This window comes from Trichechus manatus, unplaced genomic scaffold (genome assembly GCF_000243295.1).
Source record: "Trichechus manatus latirostris isolate Lorelei unplaced genomic scaffold, TriManLat1.0 scaffold00001, whole genome shotgun sequence".
In the NCBI taxonomy this organism is placed as follows: Eukaryota; Metazoa; Chordata; class Mammalia; order Sirenia; family Trichechidae; genus Trichechus; species Trichechus manatus.
Genome location: NW_004443937.1, coordinates 30,539,551 through 30,563,649, shown reverse-complemented (window position 1 = coordinate 30,563,649; position 24,099 = coordinate 30,539,551). Strand labels below are relative to the sequence as shown.

Here is a 24,099-nt window from a genome sequence, read left to right as displayed (position 1 = left end):
ACGGCGGGCCGCGAAGTTTGGGGGTTCGGCCTGAGGGCGGGGAACCTGCGTCCGGGTCCACAGCCCTGGGTCCTGGGTTTAGTGGACTGGGACACTGCAAGGAACATGTTCACCGTCCCACACGGCCGAGGCCTGCGCAGGTGGGGGGCGCTGGTCTGCCAGGGAAGCCCCCAACACCAGGGAGAGGCTGCCTGGACCTGAGACCCCAGATTCGAGGCCCTCATCCCACCTTCTGCCCCTGTCCTTTGGGCCTCCTCTTCGCTCGACCTCCTGTCCTGGGTTACGGTTCTGCCCTGTCTCTGCCCCCATCTGCCATTCCCTTGCAGCCCCCTGGCGTGGCTCACACCCCTTTCCATTCGCTGCAGTTTCTGGGGGGCCAGGCACAGATCTCTAGGCTAGGGGTGTATGGAGATAGCATTTGCCGGTTCAGAGTAGTCTTCCATCCCCTGTGGCTCTTCAGCCCCTCAGCTCTGACTTAGCCCTTTGGCTGTGGTGGAGGAGGTCTGCTACTCAGGCCAGCCTAACCCTCATGCCTCCCTGGCCAGGAGAGGGAGGTGCTCGCCTCCTCACTCCCCTATCCCAGGTCCGCCATCTTGAGACCTGTAGCACCCAATGCCCCACCCGGCCCCCTAGCACCCTGGGAAGTATGCTTCAAGGGGATGCACCCAGGGCTACTTGCATCCCTTCTACCCAAAATGTGGGTCTCTGGACCCCCACTAAGCCCAGGATGACCACGTTCGTGGTAGACCAACAGGACATATGTCCCCAGCGCTGCCTTTCCCCTACAAAGCTTTCAGACTCTACGGACTCCTCAAGGAGATTAAACCTCAGTTCTAGCCCTCACTCTTCCCTGGGGTCACCCTCTTTGCCCCACAGCCAATGCCTGGGACCCTATCCTTTCCCCATCTGAAGGTTCCCGACTCCTCTAGGCCCCACCCCTCATCCTTCAGGGCACCCCCATCCCAGCCCCCACCCCCCAGCCTTCATCAGCATGCAGGCTCAGGCTGCCCAAACACAAGGGGATTGTTCTCGTTGCATGCTCAGGGTGGGGGGCTGGGAACAGGCGGCCTACACACCCTGGCGGGCCCAGGCCACAGGAAGGCCAGCTTGCCGCGCCCTATGTCCCCAGACAAGCTTTGTCCACCCTCCCTACACCCATCACTGCTTCCCCCTGCCCCCAGCCTCCATCACCATTGCCCAATGGCACTGACTTGAGGAAAAGGCTCTGAGGTGGACAGGTGGACCGCTGGGTTTTCCCGGCTCTGCCAGTTGCTTCCCATGTGGCCTTACAAACGTGCCCCTTTCCTTCTCGGCCTCAGTTTCTCCTCTTGTTCTGTGAGGCCCTTCCGGCTGTGACAAGCTGAGCCTGATGCGGTGAGACCTATGCTGCTCCCCAGGTCATTCAGCCCCCCTCTCCATGAGGTGGCCCACTGTGGGGCCCCAGAAGTCTCAAAGCACATCCTAAATCCCCCACCCCAGCAACATGCCCTGGGAGCCCTTAGACCCAGAGAAACAGGAGCAGAAGTTGGGAATGCTGAGGAAGAAACCAGAATTCTGTCCAGGCAGGTCCTGGCTCAGCCCATGTGGCTGATGTCAAGACATGGGTCTTCTCACCCCACCCTCACTTCTCCTTTGGGACCCCCCCCCAGTTCCATCTTTGGTCCCTAATGCCCTGAGGCCCTGTGATCTCTCTCTCCTCCCTGCTCACTGAGCCAGCTTCTGTTTCAAATTTCCTGTCCTCTGGAGCTCTCCGTATAGTAGGAAAGATGGCCTCAGAAATGCCCACTCAAGACTTCTTTGATTTACAGGCATATCTTTGAGGAGCACAGAGGCCCAAGTGATGATATCTGATTTGGAAGGCTGGGGAGGACCCCTAGAAGGAGGCTGATAGGTTGGAAGAGGTGGCATTCAAGAATTTCGACAGGCTGAGACTGGGGAAGATGGGCATTTTGAGCTGGGAACAGAGACCTGGAGGTGCTGGGCATGTTCTGTAGCCTGGTGTGTGTGGAGGATGGAGTGGAGATGAAACAAGAGAAATTGGCAGGAGCCAGATCATGAAGGTCCTTCAGTGCCCATCTGTGGTGATTGGGCTTTATCCCTTGGGCACCAGGGAGCTATGGATGGTTGCTGAGCAGCAGAATGACCCAGTCTCTAGCATAGAGAATGGGAACCAGAGACCTTTCTCAACTTGGGTGAGACAAAGGATTGGTACCGGTGGGTGGGACTACTCCACAAAGCTGTGGCCTTTTTCCCAGAGCCCAATTTCAGCCTGGGCCTGCCTCAATTTCCCTTGGAGACAGGGGACTGTTGGGAGGTTGGCTAATGATTCTCTAAGGAGGCTGTAGTGTTTCTGGCACCCGTCAGCTTGCCAGGGCGCCTCCTCCTTGTTGGGCGTTAGGTCTATGAGACAGACCTGGGTCAAGAAACCAGAGGCTGGAGCTCCTGGACCCCAGGCTGCTCCCCTAAAGTCCTCTTCTCCCCCAGGAACTGAGTATGACAGGCCATCCTCGGAGGCTGGAAGGGTGGGAGGCTGGATGCCTGGGTCTGAGGATGCTGAGGCAGTTCTTGTGGAGGCCCAGCTAGTCAGGAAGTGTGAGCATCTCCAGCGGAGGGGCTGGCCGGGGGGCCAGGAGCCCTACATGCCGGCCTCCTCCCAGGCCTGGTGTCCACCCCCTGCCACACCCTGCCTCTCCTGGTGCCTTGAGCCATTCCCAGCATCACTGGGTGTGGCCAGCATGGCTGCTTTTGAGGTGGGAATAGCAGAAGGAGGCTGATTGGTTGGGAACTGGGGCTGCTGAGGGGGATGTTGGGGAACGTAAGGTGGGCGATGAAGCTGGAGACTGGATCCCCCTCTCTTCCCAGTCCAGGTGGGTCCATAGGCCCTGGCTGGTCCAGACGCTGTGGCCAGCAGAGCCGAGGGAATCCCCCAAGGGGCGGGCCAGTCCACTGGAGTGCCTGGCCCCGGGAGCCCTCCCCTCCCCCGGATTGTTCTTGCTCCAGAACAAAGCCAGGGTGGACACTTGATCCCCGCGTGGGGAGGGGCTGGCTAAGCCCCTGGCCCTTTGATTGGGCAGCTGTCATGGGAGAGAGACAGCTGGGGGGAAGGGGCAGGGAGGGGGCAGCCACCATCGCTTACACAGCTGTCACCTGCCACCCCCCCACCCCCTCCAGCCTGAATGGCAGGAAGCCAGGGACAGGAGGAGTGGGCACTGGGTCTGCGGAGGGGGCCTGGGGAGCACGAGGGTATGCCCCAGGTCAGGGGCTGCTCTGAGCTTGGTGTGTCCTGCCAGGGAGCTCTGCTGGCCATAGGGGGCTGGGCACCCCCAGAGGTGAGCTGGAGGTCAGCGTGGCATGATGCGTGGCCCCCAGTAGGGACCCAGGACCCACCAGGGTGAAGCAGCAAATAACTCCCAGAGCCCTGGTGAGGGTGTGTGTGGGGGGGGGACAGTAATGTCTAATAGGGTTGCTTGTTCTTAAGATAATAATTTGGGGGACATGGGTCAGGACCCCTCATTCTCTCCCAAAGACTGGAAAGACCTTGAGGGTCCCTCAGACCAGGAAGGACACGAAGGGACCAGCAATCCCCTTAATCCTAACGTGTACAGATGAATACACTGAGGTCCAGGTCAGGTGAAGGCCCAGCCAAGGTCATGCGTTGATTCCGGGCTCCCGGGGCTCTGCTGTGGACGCAGGTGTCTTTTTCAGGGCAGGCGCCCAGTGCCGGCCACGTCCCAGCCCTCCTCTCCTGTTTTCCTGGAGCCTCACACCCACAAAAAGTGACGCAGAGATGATATAGGAACAATGTCATATCTACTACTGGCCACCACCCCAAGGAGCCCCTGAACCCCCCAAAATTCCGGGGCTTAAGACCTACGGCTCTAGACAAGTTGTCAGCCCTCTCCAAAGCCTGGTGCCTGGCTTTGGAGAGCCCAGCATCTGGGAAGAGGACTGACAGACTCAGACAAGGGCAGCCCGAGTGGGGAGGCAGACCCGTCTGCGGCAAGACCCCTGGGTTCACCATGCCACACCTCTCTGTGTGACCTTGGTAGATTACTGACCCTTTCCAGGCCTCAGGTTCTCCTGGCACTGAATTTGTCCCTTGGGTTAACGAGTATGTCCTGAGCACCTTTTCTGGCCTGACTAGGCTAAGCCTGGGGGACTCAAGAAGCAGGCAGCAGCCTTGGATCCTGCACTAAGGGGCGCTGGGGCTCGGCTGGCCAGAGAGATAGAGACCAAACACGTCATGCTTTGGTGGGGGAAGTGCAGGCAGTTGGCGGAATGTCTAGCAAGGGCAGCCAGCATGAGGCCGGCCAGGATGCTCACAGAGCGGTCCCTGCACCTACTGCTGACCTCTGACCTCTGGAGAGCCTGTGGGCAGATCTTGAATGGACACAGGTGCCAGGTGCCTGGGGAGGCAACAGTCGGTGCTCGGGGTGGGGGAACAGGGTTGTCGCCCCCATTGTACAGATGAGGAATTGCAGGTCTCTTGCCATACTGTAGCTTGCTTAGGCTTTCTGGGAAAGAGCCAGGCTGGGAGTTGGCCTTCCCATTCCATGTCCAGCTCTGGCTGGCAAGGGAGGTTCGGGAGAGGAACTGGACAGAGCTCCATGCCCTTGACCCTCAGGTCAGGATGGAGCGAGGGCTCAGGAGGAAGGCACCCAGAGGCCTCTGGAGTACTCAAAGCCCAGCATACTTGTCCTTGGCCCCCACACCCTCACGGGCAGAAGGAATTTGCGGGGCTAGGGCTTGGCCGTAGCCCAGATTTGGCACCAGTTGGTCCCACTCCTGTTCTCAGGTCCTGGTCCCCCAGCGCGCTCCCCATCAAGGCTGAGCCTTGGCAGGCAGGAGATAGCCGCTGGAGGAGAGATTTCCAAGCAGGATTAAGGTTTAGGATTAAGTCGGGGCATGAAAAGGGGTCGGTGGGGAGGGCTGGCGGCTGGGCTAATCCCAACAGCTAATCTCTGGCTTTGCCTTCCCCTACCCAGTTAACAGCCTTGACATTCCTACAGCCCCCCACATCCCTTTCTTACCCATCACCCATCTCCCAGTACCGGGGGGAGGTATTCCCTCCATCTGATGAGTGAGGAAATTGAGACTCAGAGAGCCCAAGTGACCTGTTTCTGGTGCAGCAGAAAGTGCTTCAGGCTGGGAAGGTGGCCAGCCTGCACTGCCTTCACCTCCTGTTCTGGGCCATTCTCTCACACAGGAGAGGGCTTGGAAATTCACTTTGCCGACTGCTGCTCCACTGACACCCCACCCCCTCAGTGCTGAATGAAACCTGTCTGAGCTGTGTACGAGGAGCCTCTGCTCAAGTGACCTCAGGTGGACGAAGGTTGTCTCTGGAGGTGGGGCTCCCAGGCCCCCAAGCCTTTCCTGGCAGGGGTGAGAGGGTACCTCTTACAGCCTCACCACCTTCATTGCCACCCTTCCTTCAAGACCTTCTGTGGAATCGGCATGGCTGCCCCAGCCTCCTCTCTAGCTGTTCTCCAGGCTCTAGCCAGTTGCGGGGCTCTGGCCCCTGGACCCAAGTGCCTCTTGTTTGGAATAAACTTTACTCAACCATCAACGCCCGATCCACAGGGGGCGTCTCTTCCAAGAGGTTAGGGAGTCCCCCCCTTTCTGGACTCCCGCAGGTCTCTTAGTTAATCCTGTTGTGTGAGGGGAAGGAAGAAGATCCTGCGAGAAACTAGGTGGCTGCCGTGTTAGTGCTTGTCGCATTTTATTCTCATACCTCACTGGGGATAGTAGATGGTATCCCCCTCCTACAGATAGGGAAGCTGAGGCTCAGAAGGGCTAAGTGACACCAGGGTCACACAGCTAGTGAGTCACACACAAGCACATTGATCGGTGGGATGTTTGGAACTCAGGGTCCATGCTGTCTCTTCTCTGGGAGTTTGGTTAGCCCGGGTCTGGGGACCCCAGGTAAAAGTCGCAGAGACAGGGTAAGCTGGGCTTTCCTCCAACCCATCGTCCTCTGCCCCCTTCCTCAGAGCGGGCCAGGCCACAGCGTGGACGCACTCCCAGACCTCTGCGGCCCCAGCCCCGCCTAAGAGGATGAGCGGCTCGGATGCGGGGCTGGAGGAGGAGCCAGAGCTCAGCATCACCCTCACGCTGCGGATGCTGATGCATGGGAAGGTGAGCGCGCGCCCGCGCGTGCGTGCGTGCGTGTGTGTTGGGGGTGGGGGGGACGCTGCCGTGGGCGGGGGACGGCAGAGCAGGCAAGGCAGCAAGGCGAGGCAGGGCCAGCCCTAATTTGACCTCTGGCGTCCTGTGCCCGGTGGGGCCACTGCCCCGGATGCGGGGAGGGCAGAGCCTGGGTCGTTGGTCCCCTCTGACTTCACTCTTGTCTTGTCTGCAGGAAGTGGGCAGCATAATCGGGAAGGTAGGTGCCAGCTCTGCTCTCTGCGTCCCCCGCCCCCCAACCTGAGGCTTCAGCCCAGGGAAGAAGGTGCCGACTGCTCGGGCTAAGAGCGATTCTCTCTTGTCTCCCGCAGAAGGGAGAGACCGTGAAACGAATCCGGGAGCAGGTGAGGACGGAGTTTGGGGGAGGAGCCCAGGGCACCAGGTGTGAAGGGGAGGGGAGATCCCTGCCCCACCTCCTCCCCAGTTCTCCCCGCCTCCGCACTACTTCCTCTGGGATGACCCAGCCCCTTGGCTGGGGATCCGCTAGCTGGGCGGGCAGACAGGTTCCTGGCGAGGGAGCGGAGAGGGTGCCGTCGCTGCCCGGCGCTCGTCCTGTACCTGCAGAGCAGCGCCCGGATCACCATCTCCGAGGGCTCCTGCCCCGAGCGCATCACCACTATCACGGGTTCTACAGCGGCTGTCTTCCATGCGGTGTCTATGATCGCCTTCAAGCTAGATGAGGTTCGGTGGCCAGCCCGGTGGGAGGCGGGGAGCGGTTCCCTGGGAGGAACTCGACCTCTCCTCCAGATACTGGCTACGGGCTAGAGGGGCGGCGCAGCAGAGGGGCAGGGGAGCAGAAAGGTGCTCTAGGGTCAAGGGGTGCTTCGTGAATTTGACTCACTGTCTTCCTGCCCCAGGACCTTTGCGCTGCCCCGGCAAACGGTGGGAACATATCCAGGCCTCCTGTGACCCTGCGCCTTGTCATCCCTGCCAGCCAGTGTGGCTCACTGATCGGGAAGGCTGGCACCAAGATAAAGGAGATCCGGGAGGTGAGCGGAAAGGGATACCACCCACAGGGAATCCTCATTCTCCAGCTGAGGGACGGGACCTGGGCTATGGTTTCCTGCCCCCTGGGCCTCTTGGAACCATCCCTGGTTGCGCAGTGGTCAAGTGCTTGGCTGCTAACCAAAAGGTTGGCGGTTGGAACCCACCAACTGCTTCTCTGGAGAAAGATGTGGCAGTGTGTTTTCGTAAAGATTAAAAGAACCAAACCAAAACAGAAAACACTGCCTTCTCATGGATGCTGACTCATAGCGACCCATATAGGACAGAGTAGAACTGCCCCGTAGGGTTTCCAAGGATGGACTTGAACTGCTGACCTTTTGGTTGGCAGCCAAGCTGTTAACCACTGCACTACCAGGGCTCCCTTGGTATATATAGAGCAGTTCTACTCTGTCCTACAGGGTCGCTATGAGTCGGAATCAACTTGACTGCAACAGGTTGGGTTTGGTTTTGGGGCCCCTTGGAGCGTGACCAGCCCTTGTCCAGGATGGGAACATCTAGAGTGACCTCTGTTCTCTGCCCTCAGACCACAGGCGCCCAGGTGCAGGTGGCAGGGGACCTGCTCCCCAACTCCACGGAGCGTGCTGTCACCGTGTCTGGAGTACCTGATGCCATCATCCTGTGTGTGCGCCAGATCTGCGCTGTTATCCTGGAGGTGCAGCCCTGGGACAGGGAGAGAGGGGGACGGGCTGGGCCCTGGACCACATGTGACACCAGGTGGGGGCAGGGAAGGCCCAGGAGGGGCAGGGTGGGGCTGTAGGAATTGGTTGTCAGCTCCAGGACATAGAAGTGCTTTTACCTGGGAGTCATGGGGAGGGCTTGAGGACAGAGAGCCCTTGGGGAAGTTGGTGTGGCTTGGGGGGGGTCCTGACAGAGCCTCCCCATTTGTGCCTTCCAGTCCCCACCCAAAGGAGCCACTATCCCATATCATCCAAGCCTCTCTCTAGGCACTGTCCTTCTGTCTGCTAACCAGGTGAGGGGGAACAATAGGGGAGGGGAAGGGAGCATTGCTAGATGCAGAGGAGGAGGGCTGAGGTCGGGGAGGGGATGGAAGAAGGAATTGGACCAGGGAAGGAGTGGGAGTAGAGACTCCGGCCAAGCTGCCCGATCTGTCGTACTAAGCCCTCTTTCTCTGTCCCCACAGGGCTTCTCTGTCCAGGGCCAGTATGGGGCTGTGACCCCAGCTGAGGTGAGTGACCCTCAGCCCAGGATGCCCCCTTCCTGAGCCAGGCCCCCTCTGACCTCTCACCGCTCTTCTTTGGCACAGGTCACCAAGCTCCAGCAGCTCTCAGGGCACACTGTCCCCTTTGCCTCACCCAGTGTGGTACCAGGTGAGCAGCTGTGCAGCAGGAGGCAGGGCTGGGCAGGGCCACCCAGAGGGGCTAGGCAGCCCCCCTGGAATGGATGAGGGGCTGGGGAAGGCCCAGCGCCATGCCTAATCCCTCTTCTCCCCCTCAGGACTGGATCCCAGCACGCAGACCAGCTCGCAGGAGTTCCTGGTCCCCAATGATGTGAGCAGAATGGGGCAGTGTGAGGGTAGGGAGGGGCCCCAGGGTCTGGGCTTTGCCCAGGGTTAAATTCCATCCTCCCCCCCAGCTGATAGGCTGCGTGATCGGGCGCCAGGGCAGCAAGATCAGCGAGATCCGACAGATGTCAGGGGCACATATCAAGATTGGGAACCAAGCGGAGGGCGCCGGTGAGCGGCATGTGACCATCACTGGCTCGCCCGTCTCCATCGCCCTGGCCCAGTACCTCATCACTGCCTGGTGAGCTCTGGGCGGGGTCACAGGTCACGGGGCCTCCTGGGTGGGGCGGGGAGAGCTGCCACCCTTCTGTCTGTCTGGGCCTGTCCCCTGCCTCCCCTAATCCTATCCTACCTCCCCATGGCTCTGCCTAACTCGCCCCATGTTGCCCCACCTTGCCCCTCTACGTGTCCTCTCTGGGCCGGTCTCTTGTCTCTTTTCCCTGGGACTTTGGCCTCCCAGGGATGGATTACCCCATAAGCAAGGTATGCACGGGCTTACTTGTGCTTATTTACTAATCTGTCATGCACAATTTCACCCTTTTGATGTGGTGAAATGCATGTGAAATTGTGCATGACAGATTAGTAAGTAAGTACAAGTAAGCCCGTGCATACCTTGCTTACTGGGTAATCCACCCCCTGGCCTCCCCATCTCTCCCCTCACCCCATACTACATTTGCATGCTCTTCCTTCCCATCCTCTCCCTTCCTCCTTCCCATGTTCCCCCCAAACACATCTACCCCCATGTCACTGTTCTCCCCTCAATTCCTGTCTCTGTTCCTTCCTTTAATCTCTCCCCCTATATTTGCCCTCCTTGTCATCCCTCTTACCCCCACCTTCTCCTTCATCTCCCCCCCCATGTCCCTCTCTCCAGTCTAGAGACGGCCAAGTCTACCTCTGGGGGGACGCCTGGCTCGGCCCCCGCAGACCTGCCCGCCCCCTTCTCGCCACCCCTGACGGCCCTACCCACGGCTCCCCCAGGCCTGCTGGGCACACCCTATGCCATCTCCCTCTCCAACTTCATCGGCCTCAAGCCGGTGCCCTTCTTGGCTCTGCCACCTGCCTCCCCAGGGCCACCGCCGGGCCTGGCAGCCTACACTGCCAAGATGGCAGCGGCCAACGGGAGCAAGAAAGCCGAGCGGCAGAAATTCTCCCCCTACTGAGGCCAGCTGAGGCACAGGTGGGGGCAGGCAGGACCACCAGGCAGGGGGCTGCCTCCGCACCCCGCCTGCCCAAGGAGACACCACCTGGGGGTCCCTAATGCCGCTAAAGCCCAGACGCATGGATGCACCCTCCACCCTGCCCCAGTCTGCAGGAGTTCTTTCTCTCAGTGGGGGCAGTTTCTGGCCCAGGGTTCTGGGAGCTTCAGCAGTCCCGAGGCAGGGAGCCCCAGCCCTTCAGCTCTGTGCTTGGCTGCAGGGAGCAGCCAGGGGCCTCCTTTCATGCTCCTTCCTTGGTGGGTTTCCTCCTGTACTCCCCACACCCTAGGGCTTCCCAGCCTACTGCCCCCCTGTGGGGTTCATGGAGGGGTGCTGGGGAGCCATGCTTCTCTCCCCACCTCCCTGCAGATTCCTGCTGCTTCCACTGGCACCCTTTTGACTGGAATGGACTGGCTGGGCTTGGCAGGGGGGACCCAAAGAGGAGCCACTGCCCGGTAGCTGAGGGGGTGGTGTTGGGGCGGGGGCCGAGTTCTCAGCAGCCGACACTCTGTACAGTTTTTTCAATCCCTGTTTTTGAATAAATATTCTCATGACCAGGAAGCTGTGAAACACTGTGGGGAAGGGTTTGGGGGTGGCAAAGAGAGACTGGGTGCAGCCGAGGCCCCAGAGGACTGCCATCTGTGAATCCGCCAGCCCTAGCTGGGCCTTAGCCCCTTGCACACACCAGTCCTGGGGCTTCGGGGCCCTTTGGGTTCTTGATCAGGCTTCTGGGTCTGGTACCAAACTGATCTGGCTGCTTCCTGGCCATCTTAGATGCTGATGGAGGAGTTTCAGTAGCTTTGTCCAGCTTCTCCTCTCTGCAGATTTCAGGGAAGTCCTCCGGAGTGTCTCTTCACTGGTTCCTCCTGCTGTGGCTGTCACCCAGGCCCTGCCCTGCTTGGCCCATCCCTTTGGCTGTGAGCCCCCAGGTCCCTCTTATCTTCCCTTAGCCTGGTCTGTGACCCTGCTCACCTCCTCTCCTCCCTTGGCCTGGGAAACTTCTGTGTCACAAACCACCTGAACTGGAGAGATGGTCCAAGATACAGGTGGGAAAACAGGCCTAGGAAAGGATAGGTCCATGCACAAGGCCATATAGAGTTGGGCTTAGAACCCAGAATTCCTGGCTCCCAGAAGCCTCTGGGCCTCACCAGTCTGCAGGCACATTTTCTCCTATACCAAAGTCCAGGCAGGACACGTGCCATAACCTCTGCAGGGGGCTGGGTAGGCCCCTCCGATGCTGCCCTCCTTTCTCTGGTCCCAGCTCAGCTTGGGAGAAAGATCTCTCAGGTGGCCTCTGGCATACTCAGGCTCCCCTCTCCCTCCGGCTGAGGGGGCTGTTCTGGGACCTCAGAAGGGCCTAGGGCAGGGCTGTCCGGGTGTCCCTGGAGGAGCTCCAGGAAAGCTCGAGGGTGCCAGGCCTGCAGAGCACAGGTCCTTGGGGGCTTGGGCAGCACACGGCGGGCAAGGCGGCCCAGCGCTCTGCGCACAGGGCGCTGCAGCAGGCCGTACAGGAAGGGGTGAGCTGCGAAGGCAGAGTAGGCCACCCAGGTGACTGCCGCCTCAGCCGATGCGGCTCGTGCTGCAGGCGCCAGGCACGCGCAGCCGTAGGGCAGCCAGCAGGCTGCGAATTGGCCCACGGCCAGCGCTGGGGCCAAGGCCGCCTTGCCCCCGGGCAGGCGAGGTCGGAGTGGCGGCAGGATTGAGAGGCGGCTGTCTAGAGAGTCGGAGCGCAGCCGGGACCCTCGCATGGACCGCGGGGGGCGCAGAGCGGCACGGCGGGCCACAAGGAAGATGCTGCCATAAGCACCAAGCAGCAGGAGGGCGGGCAGCGCGAAGGCCAGCAACGCCCAGAGTGGTCGGAAGGGCCCGAGGCCACCAGCCAGGACCGAGCAGCGCGCCGGGGCAGGGGGCGGTGCGGGCGGAGGCCCGAGCAACGAGAGCGCGCCCAGCAGCCCGGCCGCGGCCCACACGACGGCGAGCACAAGCGCGGGCGGCGGCCGCGCGCCGGGCCGAAGCGGGTGCACGATGAGGCGGTAGCGCGCTAGGCCTAGTGCGGCCACGCCGAGCGTGCAAGCCGGCAGCAGCGCAGCGGTGAGGAAGCGCGCGGCGCGGCATGGCGCCGGGCCCAGGCGCACGCGGCCTAGCCCCGGCGGCGGCGCGGCCAGCAGGCCCAGGGGCATGATGGAGGCGGCCGCCAGCAGGTCCACGACGCACAGGTGCGCCAGATAGAGCGCGTCGCACAGCCCTGGCGTGCGCAGCACTACGGCCAGCAATGCGCCGTTGCCTAGCAGTGTCGCCGCCTCTACGAAGGCCGCCAGGACTAGCCCCACCGAGCCTGCGACTTCTGTGGCGTTCAGCCCTGTGGTGTTGGCCATGCAAGCGTTTTGGCTTCACCCTGTGCTGGGATGCAAAGAGTGAAGTGGAGCCCCCGACTCTGAGATTCAAATCACCCATCCCTCGCTCCTCTGGCCCCTCACCTTATAGGCTGCCCAGGCGCTGGCTCTGTCGCCCAGGCTGCCGACCGCTGCGGGGCTTGGCCGGCCCCATGGAGAGGTGCAAGACTAAGCCTGCCGGCTCTCTCCCCTGCCCCAGCCCAGCACCGGCAACTTGGCCCCTGCTGGAGATGGTACTGGCTGTTACTCTGATGTTGCCCTTTAGAGACACCCAGAGCCGGGGAGGGAGGAGGAGGGCCTGGCACTGCCCCCTGGGTCCTAGCAGCTGCCAGCTGGAGGCTAGAGGCTCTGCTGTGCAAGTGCCTTGGGGTGCCCCTTGAGGGGGACCCAGAGCAGGCACAGCCTGGAGTCTAGACTGAGGAGATTAGAGTGTGGGCTTTGGAGTCAGCCAGACGCCGCTCTGCCTTTCCCAGTGGTGGGAAGTGGTCCCCATCTGCTCTCCTCCCCCATCCCCATCAGTGGGGCAATTAGATCATTCAGCCTTGGAATTGAGGGAAAACTGAGGTACCAGTGAGAGGAGCTGGAGCAGGAAGACCCTTAGGTACCCTCTGGCCCCCAGCAGAACCCCCCAGGTTCAGAAAGAGAGGAGGCTGGGAAAAGTGAGGGCGAGTTGCAAGCCATGACACATAGGAAGTGCTCAGCTGGTATTAGCTTGGCACAGAGTAGGTGCTTCATGATAGCGTATGGAATAAATGAGGCCTTAGGGGGCAACTACTGGCTTTTTGTTTTTTGGCCTGCTGGCAAACAAGTAAATTTCATCTCGGGAGTTTTCCTTGATGCCTTCCTTTCCCCAAGCCCCATATCCAATCCATCATCAACATACCCAGAATCCAACCATGCTCCCTGCTGCTGCTACTCTGGTCCCAGTCACCACCACCTCTCACCTGGACCATTTCAGCATCCTCCCAGCTGGCCTCCTGGCCTCTGCTCCTGTACCTTATGCTGGTCATTTGCCTATTTGCTCCACCCTTCCTCAGTACTGCTCGGTCTTCCAGGGAGCCATAGTTCCCAAGCTCCTTTGCCAAGTGGTTTTCGGGGAGGGAGCTACGGGAAGTTACCAGCCGGAAGACTGGAGGGTGGGAGGAGGGAAAAAGCTAGGGTTTTTCCTCTCTCGTGCTCAGCCTGGGGCTTTGGATCTACCACTGTGGAAGACACCCTCTCCTTGCATAGCCCTAGCTGCCTTTGGACACTTCCCTCTGTGGTTCTGGCTTCTGCATCCCGGTCTTGGACGTGCTAACACCATTTCCTTCCTTTATCCCTCCAGCCTAGGGGTGAGAGTTACTTCCTTTATTGCTAATCTTTGAATTGCCTCATCATCACCTGTTTGGTGGTCCAATTCCTTCCCTGTATCAAACTCCTCACCTGGAATACCTACAGTGATTTCTGTTGTATTGACTGGACCCTGACTGACCCACACTCTACAGTCCACTCTCCACACAGCAGCTAAGGTGGATCCTTCGAGAATCAGATCAGGTCATGAGCCTACTCTTAACCCTCCAAGCAGGGCTTCAAGAACCAGTTCATTCTGATTTGAACTCCTGAGAATTTGCATTTCCACCCCAGATATACTGAATCAGAATCTACATTTTAACAAGATCCCCAGGTGATTCATATGTATGACTTCCTGGGAACTCGTTAGAAATGTAGATTCTCAGCAGGGGGTTGGAACCAGAAAGAACTGGTCAGAAGCCCTGCCTCCAAGAGCGTCCTAGCATTGGAATCTCAGCGCCTCTGTGCTGTGAGTGGGCCTCTGTGATCTGCCTTCTCCCCACCTCTTTGACCTCACCTTCCTCCTTCCATTTCCAGACACAACAATCATCTTGCCAAACCGGCTCCCACGTCAGGGTCTTTGCACTTGCTGTTCCCTCTGCCAGAACACCCTTCCCTCAGATCTGTCCATGGCTTGCTCTCTCATTTAATTCAGGTCTCTGCTCAAAAGTGGCCTTCCCTAACCTTCTTTTCTAAAATTGTTCTACCTTCCCTTCACTCTCATCCTTTTGCCCTGTTATTTTCCTGGCACTTTTCCCTACCTGACGGTATATTTCATATTTATGTGTGTGTTTGTTTACAGCCCGTTTTACTAGAACGTAAGCTCTGTGAGAGCAGAGACCTCATCTGTGTCTTGCTCATGCCTGCGAGCACACGGCATCACAGGCACAGGGACAGTATCATACAGATCTACATGGTAGAGACCAGAGCATGAACCTCCAAGCTTGACTCATTTCATGCTGGAATTGGAAGAGTGCTGGTCCAATTCTCCATTATTCAGATGAAAAAACGGGCCCAGATCACACAGCTGAGTTGGACCTGTAACCCGGGTGACCTGCTTCCTAGAGCAAAATCAAACCAAACCTTGTTGCTGCTGAGCTGATTCTGACTCACAGCGATCCTGTAGGACGGAGTAGAACTGCCCCGTACAGCTTCCAAGGCTGTAAGTCTTTCTCCTCCTATACCATAGCCAAAAGTATAAACCTCCAAAAGTAAAGATTACAGCCTTGGAAAGCCTATTTGAGTCGGAATTGATTTGATGGCACTGGGTTTTAAGGGTGTAACAATTCGGAAACTCCTTTTTGTGTAGGATCAAGCAAATGATAGATTGATGTTGATAGAAAACTAAGGTTTTTACTATTAGAGAAAAAAAAATAAAAAACCAAAACCTCTTGCTGGTGAGTGGATTCCGACTCATAGCGACCCTGTAGGACAGAGTAGAACTGCCCTATAGGGTTTCCAAGGAGTGGCTGGTGGATTTGAACTGCCAACCTTTTGGTTAGCAGCCGAGCTGTTAAGCACTACATCACCAAGGTGCCTACTATTAGAGAAGGGAGCAATAAATATGGAATTGGGGAAAGATGGAAGAGCACTGTGGTGTTGGATTAGAATTAGAGAAACAGATGTAGGCAAATGTGTATCTATTTACACGTACGTGTTTCTTAGCTCTTTGCTAAGGGGACTTAAAGGCAATGACGTGGCAGTAGCACGGAGCACACCTACTCTAGGATTCTAGATCTTGGATTCTAAATACCATTTCCTGCTCCAAAGAATTCGGGCTCCTTGGAGAAGTGGCTGATTCCAGGTGTATGCAAGATGAGCCTAGAACACCTTGTTATGCCAGAAAGTAAGGAAGTGCTCAAAAAATGATGGGGACACAGGAGCCAGCTTGAAGGTGCTTCCACTGGCAAAATCTGGGACAATCTGAGGATCCAAAGACAGTAATGGATTATAACCCAGTGAGTAAAATAAGAATCCGTGAATCCACACTGATGATACAGAAATAAAATGAGAACACTTAATATAAAAGAAATGATGGAGTTAGGTAACTGCCATTTATAACTACCTCAACAAAAATTGATTTCAGGTCATTGATTGCAGGCAAAAATCATCAATGAATGTGAAAGCTAATGGGTGAAGGTTCGATGAGGAATGGGGGCATTTATACTCTCAAAATATTTCCCTATAGATTACCGATTAATTACAAAGGGGAGAAATGGTAATTTTATGGTGGAGAAACCTGGTGGACACTACCCTAATTAAGTGATCAAAGTTAATTAATATCACCAAGAATGGGACACGGTCTTCCTGACACAATGCACCCAAGACACATTATTTATATAGCATCCCTGTCCAAACTACAATACTGTGATCTAAGCATAAGCAGACATCAGACAAACCCAAGTTGAGAGACATTCTATAGAACACCTGGCCTGTACCCTTCAAGTGTCAAGAATCTCAAAGGTATGAAAGAAAGAGATAGGGGGAAAAGAAAAAAAAAAAAAAGGCCACGGGAAGAAGCTACAAATCACCAGGGTGGGGTGGGGTGTCCCCAAATGACCAACAGTTCTGAGTTGATGGTGAGGGTCCCCTCTGAAGGCTTAGTTACTACAGGAGGTGGGTTGTTAGGGTGATGGGTGTGGACTGACTAGGGTGGGTGGGTGACCCACATCAACCCTGTGAGTGTTTGCTCCCTGGAGTGGGGCTGGAGCTGCTGTGTGCTGGGCTCTGTGGAGAGACAGGAGCGCCAGGTGTAGCGCTGCTAAGGCACAGAAAAGCAGAGGCTGGAGGGTGAGCGAATAAGATGTTAATAAACCTGTCTGTGCACGGCTGACGTTTAACCTCTCTCTTGGATGTACAGTCTGGACTGGGTGGCCGGCCCAGTCTCGGGCTGTGCCCCTCTAACCACGCAGCCTTGAATAGACTGCAGCCTCTGTGCCCAAGTCATAACTCCAAGTCTCCAGTCACAGCCATCATCTTTGGAGGGGAAACTCTGGGGCCACAGCCACGCCCGGTGTAACAGGGATGGGAGGATGGGTGGTCATCGTCTGGGATACAGGAGGGCCTGGCAAGAAGGGGTGATATGGGGGCACCAAAGATGGGCAGGAAGATTGAACATCATGGTCTAGCCCCCCAGCAGTCACATGGGACAGGACAGGTAGCTGAGATGAATCTCCAGCAGGTAGCGCAGGTGGCACTGGCTCTCATTGTAGATGAGGTACTCGCTCTTGAAGAAGTCTGAGCTGTTGAACTCGGAGCAGGGCACGGGCTGGCCCTGAGGCACCTTCACTCCACGTCCATCCAGCTCCAGCTCTGTATCTTGGGTTGGATCTGCAGGACACAGTGGGGGCTGTGGGTGACCTAAGGGTCACTGGTCCTTCGCCTTACCAGGGACAGGCAGGCCCAGAGGCAGACCCTGGGTTAATTCTACCCCTACACTTTCCACATCTGCCACAGGCGACACCTGCTCATTCCCACCTTGCCCACCTCTAAACCTTTGCGCAGACTGGGCCTTCTGCCTGGAATATACTCCTCCACTTCTCTGCCTAGGAAACTCCTACTCATCCTTTACTGCTCAATGACACCTCTTCTTTGAAGCCCTCCTGGATGCCCCTCAGTGAATGTTTGTCAAATGACTAGGCAAGAAACCTGCTTGTTTTTTGTTTTTAACTGTGCATTAGGTGAAAGTTAACAGAGCAAATCAGATTTCTATTCAATAGTCTGAACATGAAGTGTTTCAAGGCCTTGGTTTCATCCCCCACAATGTGTCAGCACTCTCCTCATTTCTGCCCTGAGTTCCCTGCTTCCTTTTGTCCTGATTTTCTTCCCCTTCCTGCCTTCTCATCTTTGCTTCTGGACAGATATTGCCCTGTCGATCTTATTTGATTGTTCTAAGGAGCACGTCTCCTCTTGGGCATTATTGTTTATTTTATGGGCTTGTCTACTGTTTGGCTGGAAGATGGTCTCCAGGAATGGCTTCAGTTCCAGGTCAGAAAGGTGTTTCAGGGCCATAGTCTTGGGGGTTCCTCCAGTCTCCGTCAGACCAGTAAGTCTGGTCTTTTTTGTGAATTTGATTTTTTTGTTCTACATTTTTCTCCCGCTCGGTCCAGGGCCCTCTGTTGTGATCCCAGTCAGAGTGGTCGGTAGTGGTAGCTGAGCACCATCTAGTTCTTCTGGTCTCGGGTCGTGTAGGATGTAGTTCATGTGGTCCGTTAGTCGTCTGGACTAATTGCTCCCTTCGATCTTTGGTTTTCTTCACTCTCCTTTGCTCCAGATGGGAAGAGACCAATAGTTGTATCTTAGATGGCTGCTCATAATCTTTTAAGACCCCAGATGCTACTCACCAAAGTAGGATACAGAACGTTGTCTTTATGAACTATGCTGGGCCAACTGACGTAAATGTCCTGAGACTATGGTCCTTTGCCTTTGCGCCTGGAACTTCATCCCGCGAGGTGTGTGGTTATGTCTAGGAGATCTCCCTGCCTGTGCCCCTTGTGTGCTCCAGGAAGCCTGCTTCTTTACCTTGTCCCTCCTCACAGCCCCTTCCCTGCTTGCTTCCTCCCTGAAAACACCCCAGCTCACTGATTCCAGCCCCCCCGCTCCCCAGGTCTGCCCAGCTCCCTGGGACTCACCAGGCTCTGTGTGGCCTCGGGCGATGACACTATCAAAACCAGGGGGTGGCTGGTTCAAGATGGGCTTGCTGATGGTGATGTGGTGCTCTCCACCCAGTGCCACCTCCCCCAGGAACATGTAGCTGATGCAGTGGGCCCCGCAGGACATGCCAGTAACTGGGGAGACAGGGAAGCCCAGAGGTGGGCAGCTTGGCCCTCCTGCTTGACTCCCCGAGTTCCTCTGGTTCATTGTTATCTCCTCTGGCTTTGCCGTCCCAGCAAAGTGCTCACTCAACCCCCATCCTTTAAAGCACCCCCTTGCCTAGCCTGCTTCCCTGCCACCTCTGTTACTCGTCGCTCCCTGCAGCCAGGCCTCGGCCCCACTGCTGCCCTCACCAAGATCAGCAATGGCCTCCCAGTGACCACCCCGGGGGCCTGTCTCTCAGGCCTGCTCTGCTGCCTTCGTCGCTCCCATCCTTCATCCCCTACCCTGGAACCCCCCTGCGCTGGCTCTCCTGAACCCCTGGCCACTCTCTCTTAGACACTTCCTCCTCTGCCTGCGGTGGATCCCTTGGCTGTGGGCAACCTCAGACATCCTAGAGCTTGGACAAATCCCTGTACCTTGCTGTCTTGGGTGGGTGCGTAGCAGTGGACTCTAGGGATAGGGTGAGCCCGGGCTGAGAAGCCAGTCTGGGGGAGTCACCTCAGTGAGGATACTCCCAGTTAGAAACTTAGGGCTCACTAGAGACACCTTCGGCCCTTTCCCACATGCTGCCCAGCCCACTTCCCACACACCCTGGGTTCCCTCCTCCCATCCCCGCCACCTAGGGCTGGGCCCCATCACATCCTGTCTGGATGAGAGTATGGCCTCCTGCAGCCTCCGGGCTCTGCTCTGGCTCACTTCCACCCTCCTCACAGCTGCAGCCACTGAGAGCCTGCTATCCACAAGTCCAGCTGTGCTCCCCATCACTCTCTGGGTAAGGCCCCCTGCTCCCACCAGGCATGAGCTCTATACTTCAGTCCCAGGAAGTGCTCAGAGATCCTGACCTGCTGCAGTCTCCCAGCCTCTGTGCCCATCCCCTTACTGCTGTACACTGAAGGCTCCTCTTGCACTCCTCCCAGGTCTGGTTGGCGCTCTCATCCCATCTGTATCACTGCCTCCAGGAAGCCATCCCTGACTACCAGGTGTCTCCTCAGAATTCCCCCAAGCCCTAGAATGCCCCACTGAGCACTCCTGCCAGTAACCACTTAAGTTTCTGTGGTGCAGTAAATTACCTAATATGGCCTTTCTAGCCACAGTCTTTGTGACTCCCACACAATGATTGAGACCATGCAAACAAGGTGCTTGTGACACACCAAAGGAATTGGTAAGCTTGCTAATAATGCAAATAAGGTGCATAGAACCCTGCAGGGGTGGGGCCATGCAAATAAAGCATATGGAACCCTAACAAGGGGATTGGTCAGTTTTATCATCCTACTAGGCTTAAAAGAGAGACAATCCTACAGCAGGGGGGTACCTGACCACCACCAAGAAGAAGAGACGGGTCTGGAGCACGTCCTTTGGACCCGAGATCCCTGCACTGAGACTCTCCTGGATCCAGGAGACACAGAGAGGTGTGAGACAGCTGCGGTGGGGCTTCAACCCACGGAGCTAAGAAGTAGCCCCCAGCAGAGCCTGGTGGCGGCAAGACCCCAGTGAGGCCCAGCAGCAGAAGGCCCCAGCAGGGCTCAGTGGCAGCAAGACCCCAGCAGGGCCTGGTGGCAGACAAGAAGAAGAAGATGTCCTGATCAAGGAACTGCATCCTGAGTTGTTGTTCCTGTTACTTCCAAATTGATCTCAATCCCGAGTTACACCCTGTTACTTCTCTAATAAACCACTTAATTGTCAGTACGGTTCGTAAGTTCTATGAGATGTTGCAGCAAATTACCGAACCCAAAGACGGGAGGGGGAGCACCCAGGAGAGGGGGCGTAGCTGATGTTAGAGATGCTGGAATGATACAGCAGTTTGGAAAAGGTGGACATCTGGGACATCTTTAACCTCTGCCTCATAGGAACCAGCTTTGTGCTGAGCCTTAGAAAAGAAATTATTAATTTAGGGTCTCTCTCCTAGGTACAGGAGTCCCTGGGTGGCGCAAATGGTTAAGAGCTTGACAACTAGCCAAAAGGTGGTGGTTTGAGCCTACCTGGAGGCATCCTGGAAGACAGGCCTAGTGATCTACTTCCAAAAGGTCCCAGCCTTGAAAACCCTATGAGGCCGTCCTATTCTGCACACATGGGGTCGCCATGAGTTGAAACAGACTCGAAGGCAAAAACCACCACAGCAGCTCCGGGATACACCCTGAGCCTCCAGTGGACAAGGACTGGGCCCAGTCCACCTCAGCGTCTCCATTCTCAGCCCAGGACTTGGCCAAGAGGAGTGCCTCACCACAGTGGGCTGACTTGCTGTTCTCCGAGGCGGAGGAGACGCCCTTGCCAATGCAACCACCAGAGCGTGGCATGATGTGGAGCCCGCTGGTGAGGCTGGCAGCCACCACAGCCGCGCTGGCGCCGTGCCACAGCAGCTGCACACTGCCCTGCTGCGAACGGGCCTGGAACCTGTCTCCCTGAGTTGGAGGGCAGGCAGGGAATGGAAAGTCATCCCATCCAACGGCTCAGGTGCCTCTCTCTGCTGCCCAGGTGGCATGCCGAGGCCAGAGCCCCTCTGGTCACTAACACATTCACACACACGTGTGAGACCTAGGTCTGGCGGCCAGAGTTGCCAAGCTGGCTGGCTAAGGCACAGATAAGCACGGTTACCTCCCCAGGGACAGGGTGGAGATGGGGGATTGGGAGACTCTCCCTTACTTCTCCTTTTTGGTTCACTTTCCAAACATGCAGAAGAACAAGAGACCTGTAGCTGTAGCCAGTCTGTTCCAAGGAAGTCTGGACCACCTGTAGGGAGAGCGGAAGCTGGGTATCAAGGGCGGGGGATGCATGGACTAGCCCCCTCCAGTCCCCCCAGCCCAAGAGCTCTCCTCCAGCCCCGGAGACACAACCGGAGAAGGCCAAGGACAAAGGACTCCTCTGGGCACCTCGAGCAGCGGGCAGAGGGCCGGTGCCCACTGTCAGCTCAGCTCCTCTGTGGGACGCAGCTCACCTTGTCCTCAGATGCCCGAGTCCAGCAGCTGAAGCCGGTCCTTGAGAAGCTCGTAGTCTTGGTCCAGCGGGTGTGGCACCTCCTCCGCCTTCTTCTCCTCCTCAGAGGTTACCTGCAGGGTCTGGGCCAGCTCGATGTCCGCCGGTACCTAAGATGACAGGCACTGGCAGCCTGTCCACCCACCTGACCCCCAGCCACATGACTGGCACCATGGCCACCTCACCTCTCTGTCTGCCTGTCTATCCCCACCCGGCTATCTGGCTGGCCTTCCCCTCCCCTGTCCTTTGCTCTGCTCATCATAGTCTACCCATGTGGGCCCTCTCAGCCATCTGTCCCTCATCTCCCGTGCCCATTCTGCCTGCTGTCCGCCCACCAGCCCTCACCAGCAGCATGTCCTTCTTGGTCTGCAGCATCTCGGTAGAGTGGACGGGCAGTGGCCGGGTGCGGCCGAAGTTGTGGGGGATGACAGCGTACAAGTGGGAGGACAGCTCCTCCAGGCTGGGGCCGCCATCTGTGGGGGCTTTCAGGGCCACCTCCAGCGTCTCCAAGGCCTCGAGGCCCCACATGATCTGTTGCTTGCTCAGCTTTCCCAGGGGCATCTTCTTCACATCTTGGGGTGGGGGGCAGGGGGAGTGGTGAGACTCAGTCCAGCTGCCCTACCTCCCCAAGGCCCCTACGACTCTACCTGGCCACTCACCCAGGTTCATGAGTGCCATGGTGTTCTTGAACATGTCCTTGCCGAAGATGTTGGTGATGAGCTTCTGTGTGGCTGGGTCCAGGGAGCAGGGCCTCACCCGCTGGACCACGGTCGCCACCGGGCCTCCATCCGCCTAAGAGCAGAGGACACATGGGAGCAGGAGCAGCCAGCAGGGCACCTGCACCTGGAGCTGGGCCCGGCATTAGCCAGAGATGGCCAGACGAGGCCAGAGCAGGAGGCCTATGCCTGAGGTTGCACAGCTGGGCAGTGGCAGAGCCGAACCGGCTGGGTCTCCCTGTACAGTACCCTCCCCGGGCCCAGGCACCCGCCCCCCCACCCCCCACCACTTTACCTTCACCGCAGCCTCCTGGGTCTCGTCCTCTCCCTGCACCTTGATAAGTGTGTACTTGCCGGGGTCCACGAAGTGGTCTCACTCGGCCCACTTGTTCTTGGTCTTGTCCTGAAACTTCTTCTCAAAGCCCTTCTTTGCTGCCTTCAGAGACGGGAAGGGGCTGAGCTTTGACTGACCCACTTCTCCCTTCAACTGACAGCCTTCAGGGGCACGCCTACCACGGTGCCCTCCGTAAACATGTGTTGGCCTCTGTGCTGGGCCAGGCCCTGTGCCGCGGAAGGATGGGGGTTGGGCAGATAGCAGCTATGGCCTTTTGGTATGAGTAAACTGTGTGGACCCTGGGGAGCAGGGAGTGGGTGTTGAGCAGAAAGAGGCGGGAGCAGGCAGCACAGGGTGGATGGGCAGCACTCACCACGTGGCCCCAGCGGTTCCAGCAGATGAAGCTGTCGCTGTCTTCCAGCAGCTGGATGGTGTAGAATTTGTTGTTGTTTTTCCCGATGTTGGTCTGGTTCAGGGTGTAGCCATAGTCTTCATGCACCTGGGGCCGGAGGGGGTGTGGTGGGAGGACAGGCTGGCTGGGGCTGCCCTCAGGCTGGACAGGGGACCCAGACACTGAGAGGAACCTGATGGGGACAGAAGCCACACTGCATTGGAAAGCCAGAAGGGGCCCTGTCTGGGAAGACTTGAGTGGGTCATGGCTTTGGCCTAGGGGACGCAGTCTGACGGCACATGGCAATACCTTGGCCATGCGCTTGCTGGGGAAGGGGGTTCAGGGAGGACAGGTCTGTGCCCTAGGTTTTCTGACAGGGATGTGACCCTGCTTTGGGAGGGATCTAAGGGGAATACGGGCCTACCCTGTGGAGCTGGTCTGAGGGGACAGGGGTGAGCCCTGAAAAGACTGAGGGAGACGGGGCCCTGATTTAAGTGTGGTGGTAGGGAGGCCTGAGAAGCTCAGGGGGCTGCCCTGAGGTCTGAAGGGCAGATGCAACCTACAGCCCTGACGCTAAGGATCTTGGGAGAACATGGCCTTTCTCGGTAGCTTACTTGGGAGCCTTGAGCTACTTGGCCAGAGCTGAGCCCCAAGGGGGCAGGGGGCAGGTCTGGGTGTATTTGTATTTGTGAGGGGGCAGGTCTTGGGCTCTCCCCCCAGGTCTGACTAAGGGCTGCAGGCTCACCTGGGTTTCAGGTCTGTGGATGAGCGGGCACGCGGGGTCTACACAGATTCTGAGCTTCTCTTCAGGCGCAGCCCTGAGGGCCTCAGCAGTGCAGCGAAAGCTGTCTTCCTCTTCTGCCCCCTGCCGCCCCTTCTGAAGGCCCTCGCTCTGCACCCGGGCCTTGAGCTTTGGAGCCATGGCTATACTGGGTGGTCAAAAAGGGGTCCTCATATCTCCATGGTCTCCCCAGTCCACCTGGCAGCAGAGCACCAACTTGCCCCAGCTTGCCCCCTGGCGGCCTCCCATTGCCTCCTCCTGCCTCTGCTCCTGCATTCCCAGCCCTGGACCAAAACCACTCTCCGCACCCCAGTCGCTTCCCTTTCCCTGTCACAGGCGCAAGGCCAGGATGCCCCCCTACGCTCTTAAGGAAGGATCTTGCTGTCTACCTTCTCCAGTGAGGCCTGATGTGGTAGGAAAAGAGAGACAAAACTCTTTTGCTTCCCACTTCTAGGCTCCTCCCT

General features: G+C 57.7%; 3 protein-coding genes across 5 annotated transcripts; 1 reads left to right on the top strand and 2 right to left on the bottom strand.

The window, feature by feature from the left end:
* The first annotated feature begins 5,207 nt into the window (after window positions 1-5,207).
* PCBP4 (poly(rC) binding protein 4) lies at window positions 5,208-10,467 on the top strand. 3 transcript variants are annotated; one of them, XM_004368585.2, is made up of 13 exons: window positions 5,208-5,345; window positions 5,991-6,135; window positions 6,359-6,382; window positions 6,495-6,527; window positions 6,748-6,864; window positions 7,041-7,172; window positions 7,712-7,840; window positions 8,084-8,158; window positions 8,330-8,374; window positions 8,453-8,516; window positions 8,644-8,696; window positions 8,782-8,951; window positions 9,582-10,467. In XM_004368585.2, exons 2-13 carry the CDS (start codon window positions 6,055-6,057, stop codon window positions 9,868-9,870), a joined length of 1,212 nt encoding a protein of 403 aa, XP_004368642.1. In that variant the 5' UTR covers window positions 5,208-5,345; window positions 5,991-6,054; the 3' UTR covers window positions 9,871-10,467. The 3 variants fall into 3 exon arrangements, with proteins under 3 accessions (XP_004368642.1, XP_023589136.1, XP_023589110.1); XM_023733368.1 differs by having other exon boundaries at window positions 9,779-10,460; XM_023733342.1 differs by having other exon boundaries at window positions 5,256-5,322.
* Window positions 10,468-11,189: 722 nt separating this feature from the next.
* On the bottom strand, window positions 11,190-12,281 carry GPR62 (G protein-coupled receptor 62). Its single transcript, XM_004368741.1, has one exon. It carries the CDS (start codon window positions 12,279-12,281, stop codon window positions 11,190-11,192), a length of 1,092 nt encoding a protein of 363 aa, XP_004368798.1.
* Window positions 12,282-16,767: 4,486 nt separating this feature from the next.
* PARP3 (poly(ADP-ribose) polymerase family member 3) lies at window positions 16,768-23,909 on the bottom strand. Its single transcript, XM_004368740.2, is given in 11 exon segments — window positions 16,768-16,958; window positions 18,260-18,415; window positions 20,665-20,842; window positions 21,084-21,170; window positions 21,376-21,388; window positions 21,390-21,523; window positions 21,759-21,985; window positions 22,073-22,205; window positions 22,425-22,610; window positions 22,837-22,962; window positions 23,600-23,909. Coding segments are annotated over 11 exon segments (1,608 nt in total). The 5' UTR covers window positions 23,777-23,909.
* Between the last annotated feature and the right edge of the window lie 190 nt (window positions 23,910-24,099).

Coding starts and splice junctions, on each gene's coding strand:
- GPR62 (XM_004368741.1), bottom strand. CDS start 12,281: ATGGCCAACACCACAGGGCTGAACGCCACAGAAGTCGCAGGCTCGGTG.
- PCBP4 (XM_004368585.2), top strand. CDS start 6,055: ATGAGCGGCTCGGATGCGGGGCTGGAGGAGGAGCCAGAGCTCAGCATC. Junction 6,136..6,358: donor GGATGCTGATGCATGGGAAG/GTGAGCGCGCGC, acceptor TCTTGTCTGCAG/GAAGTGGGCAGCATAATCGG. Junction 6,528..6,747: donor TGAAACGAATCCGGGAGCAG/GTGAGGACGGAG, acceptor CTGTACCTGCAG/AGCAGCGCCCGGATCACCAT.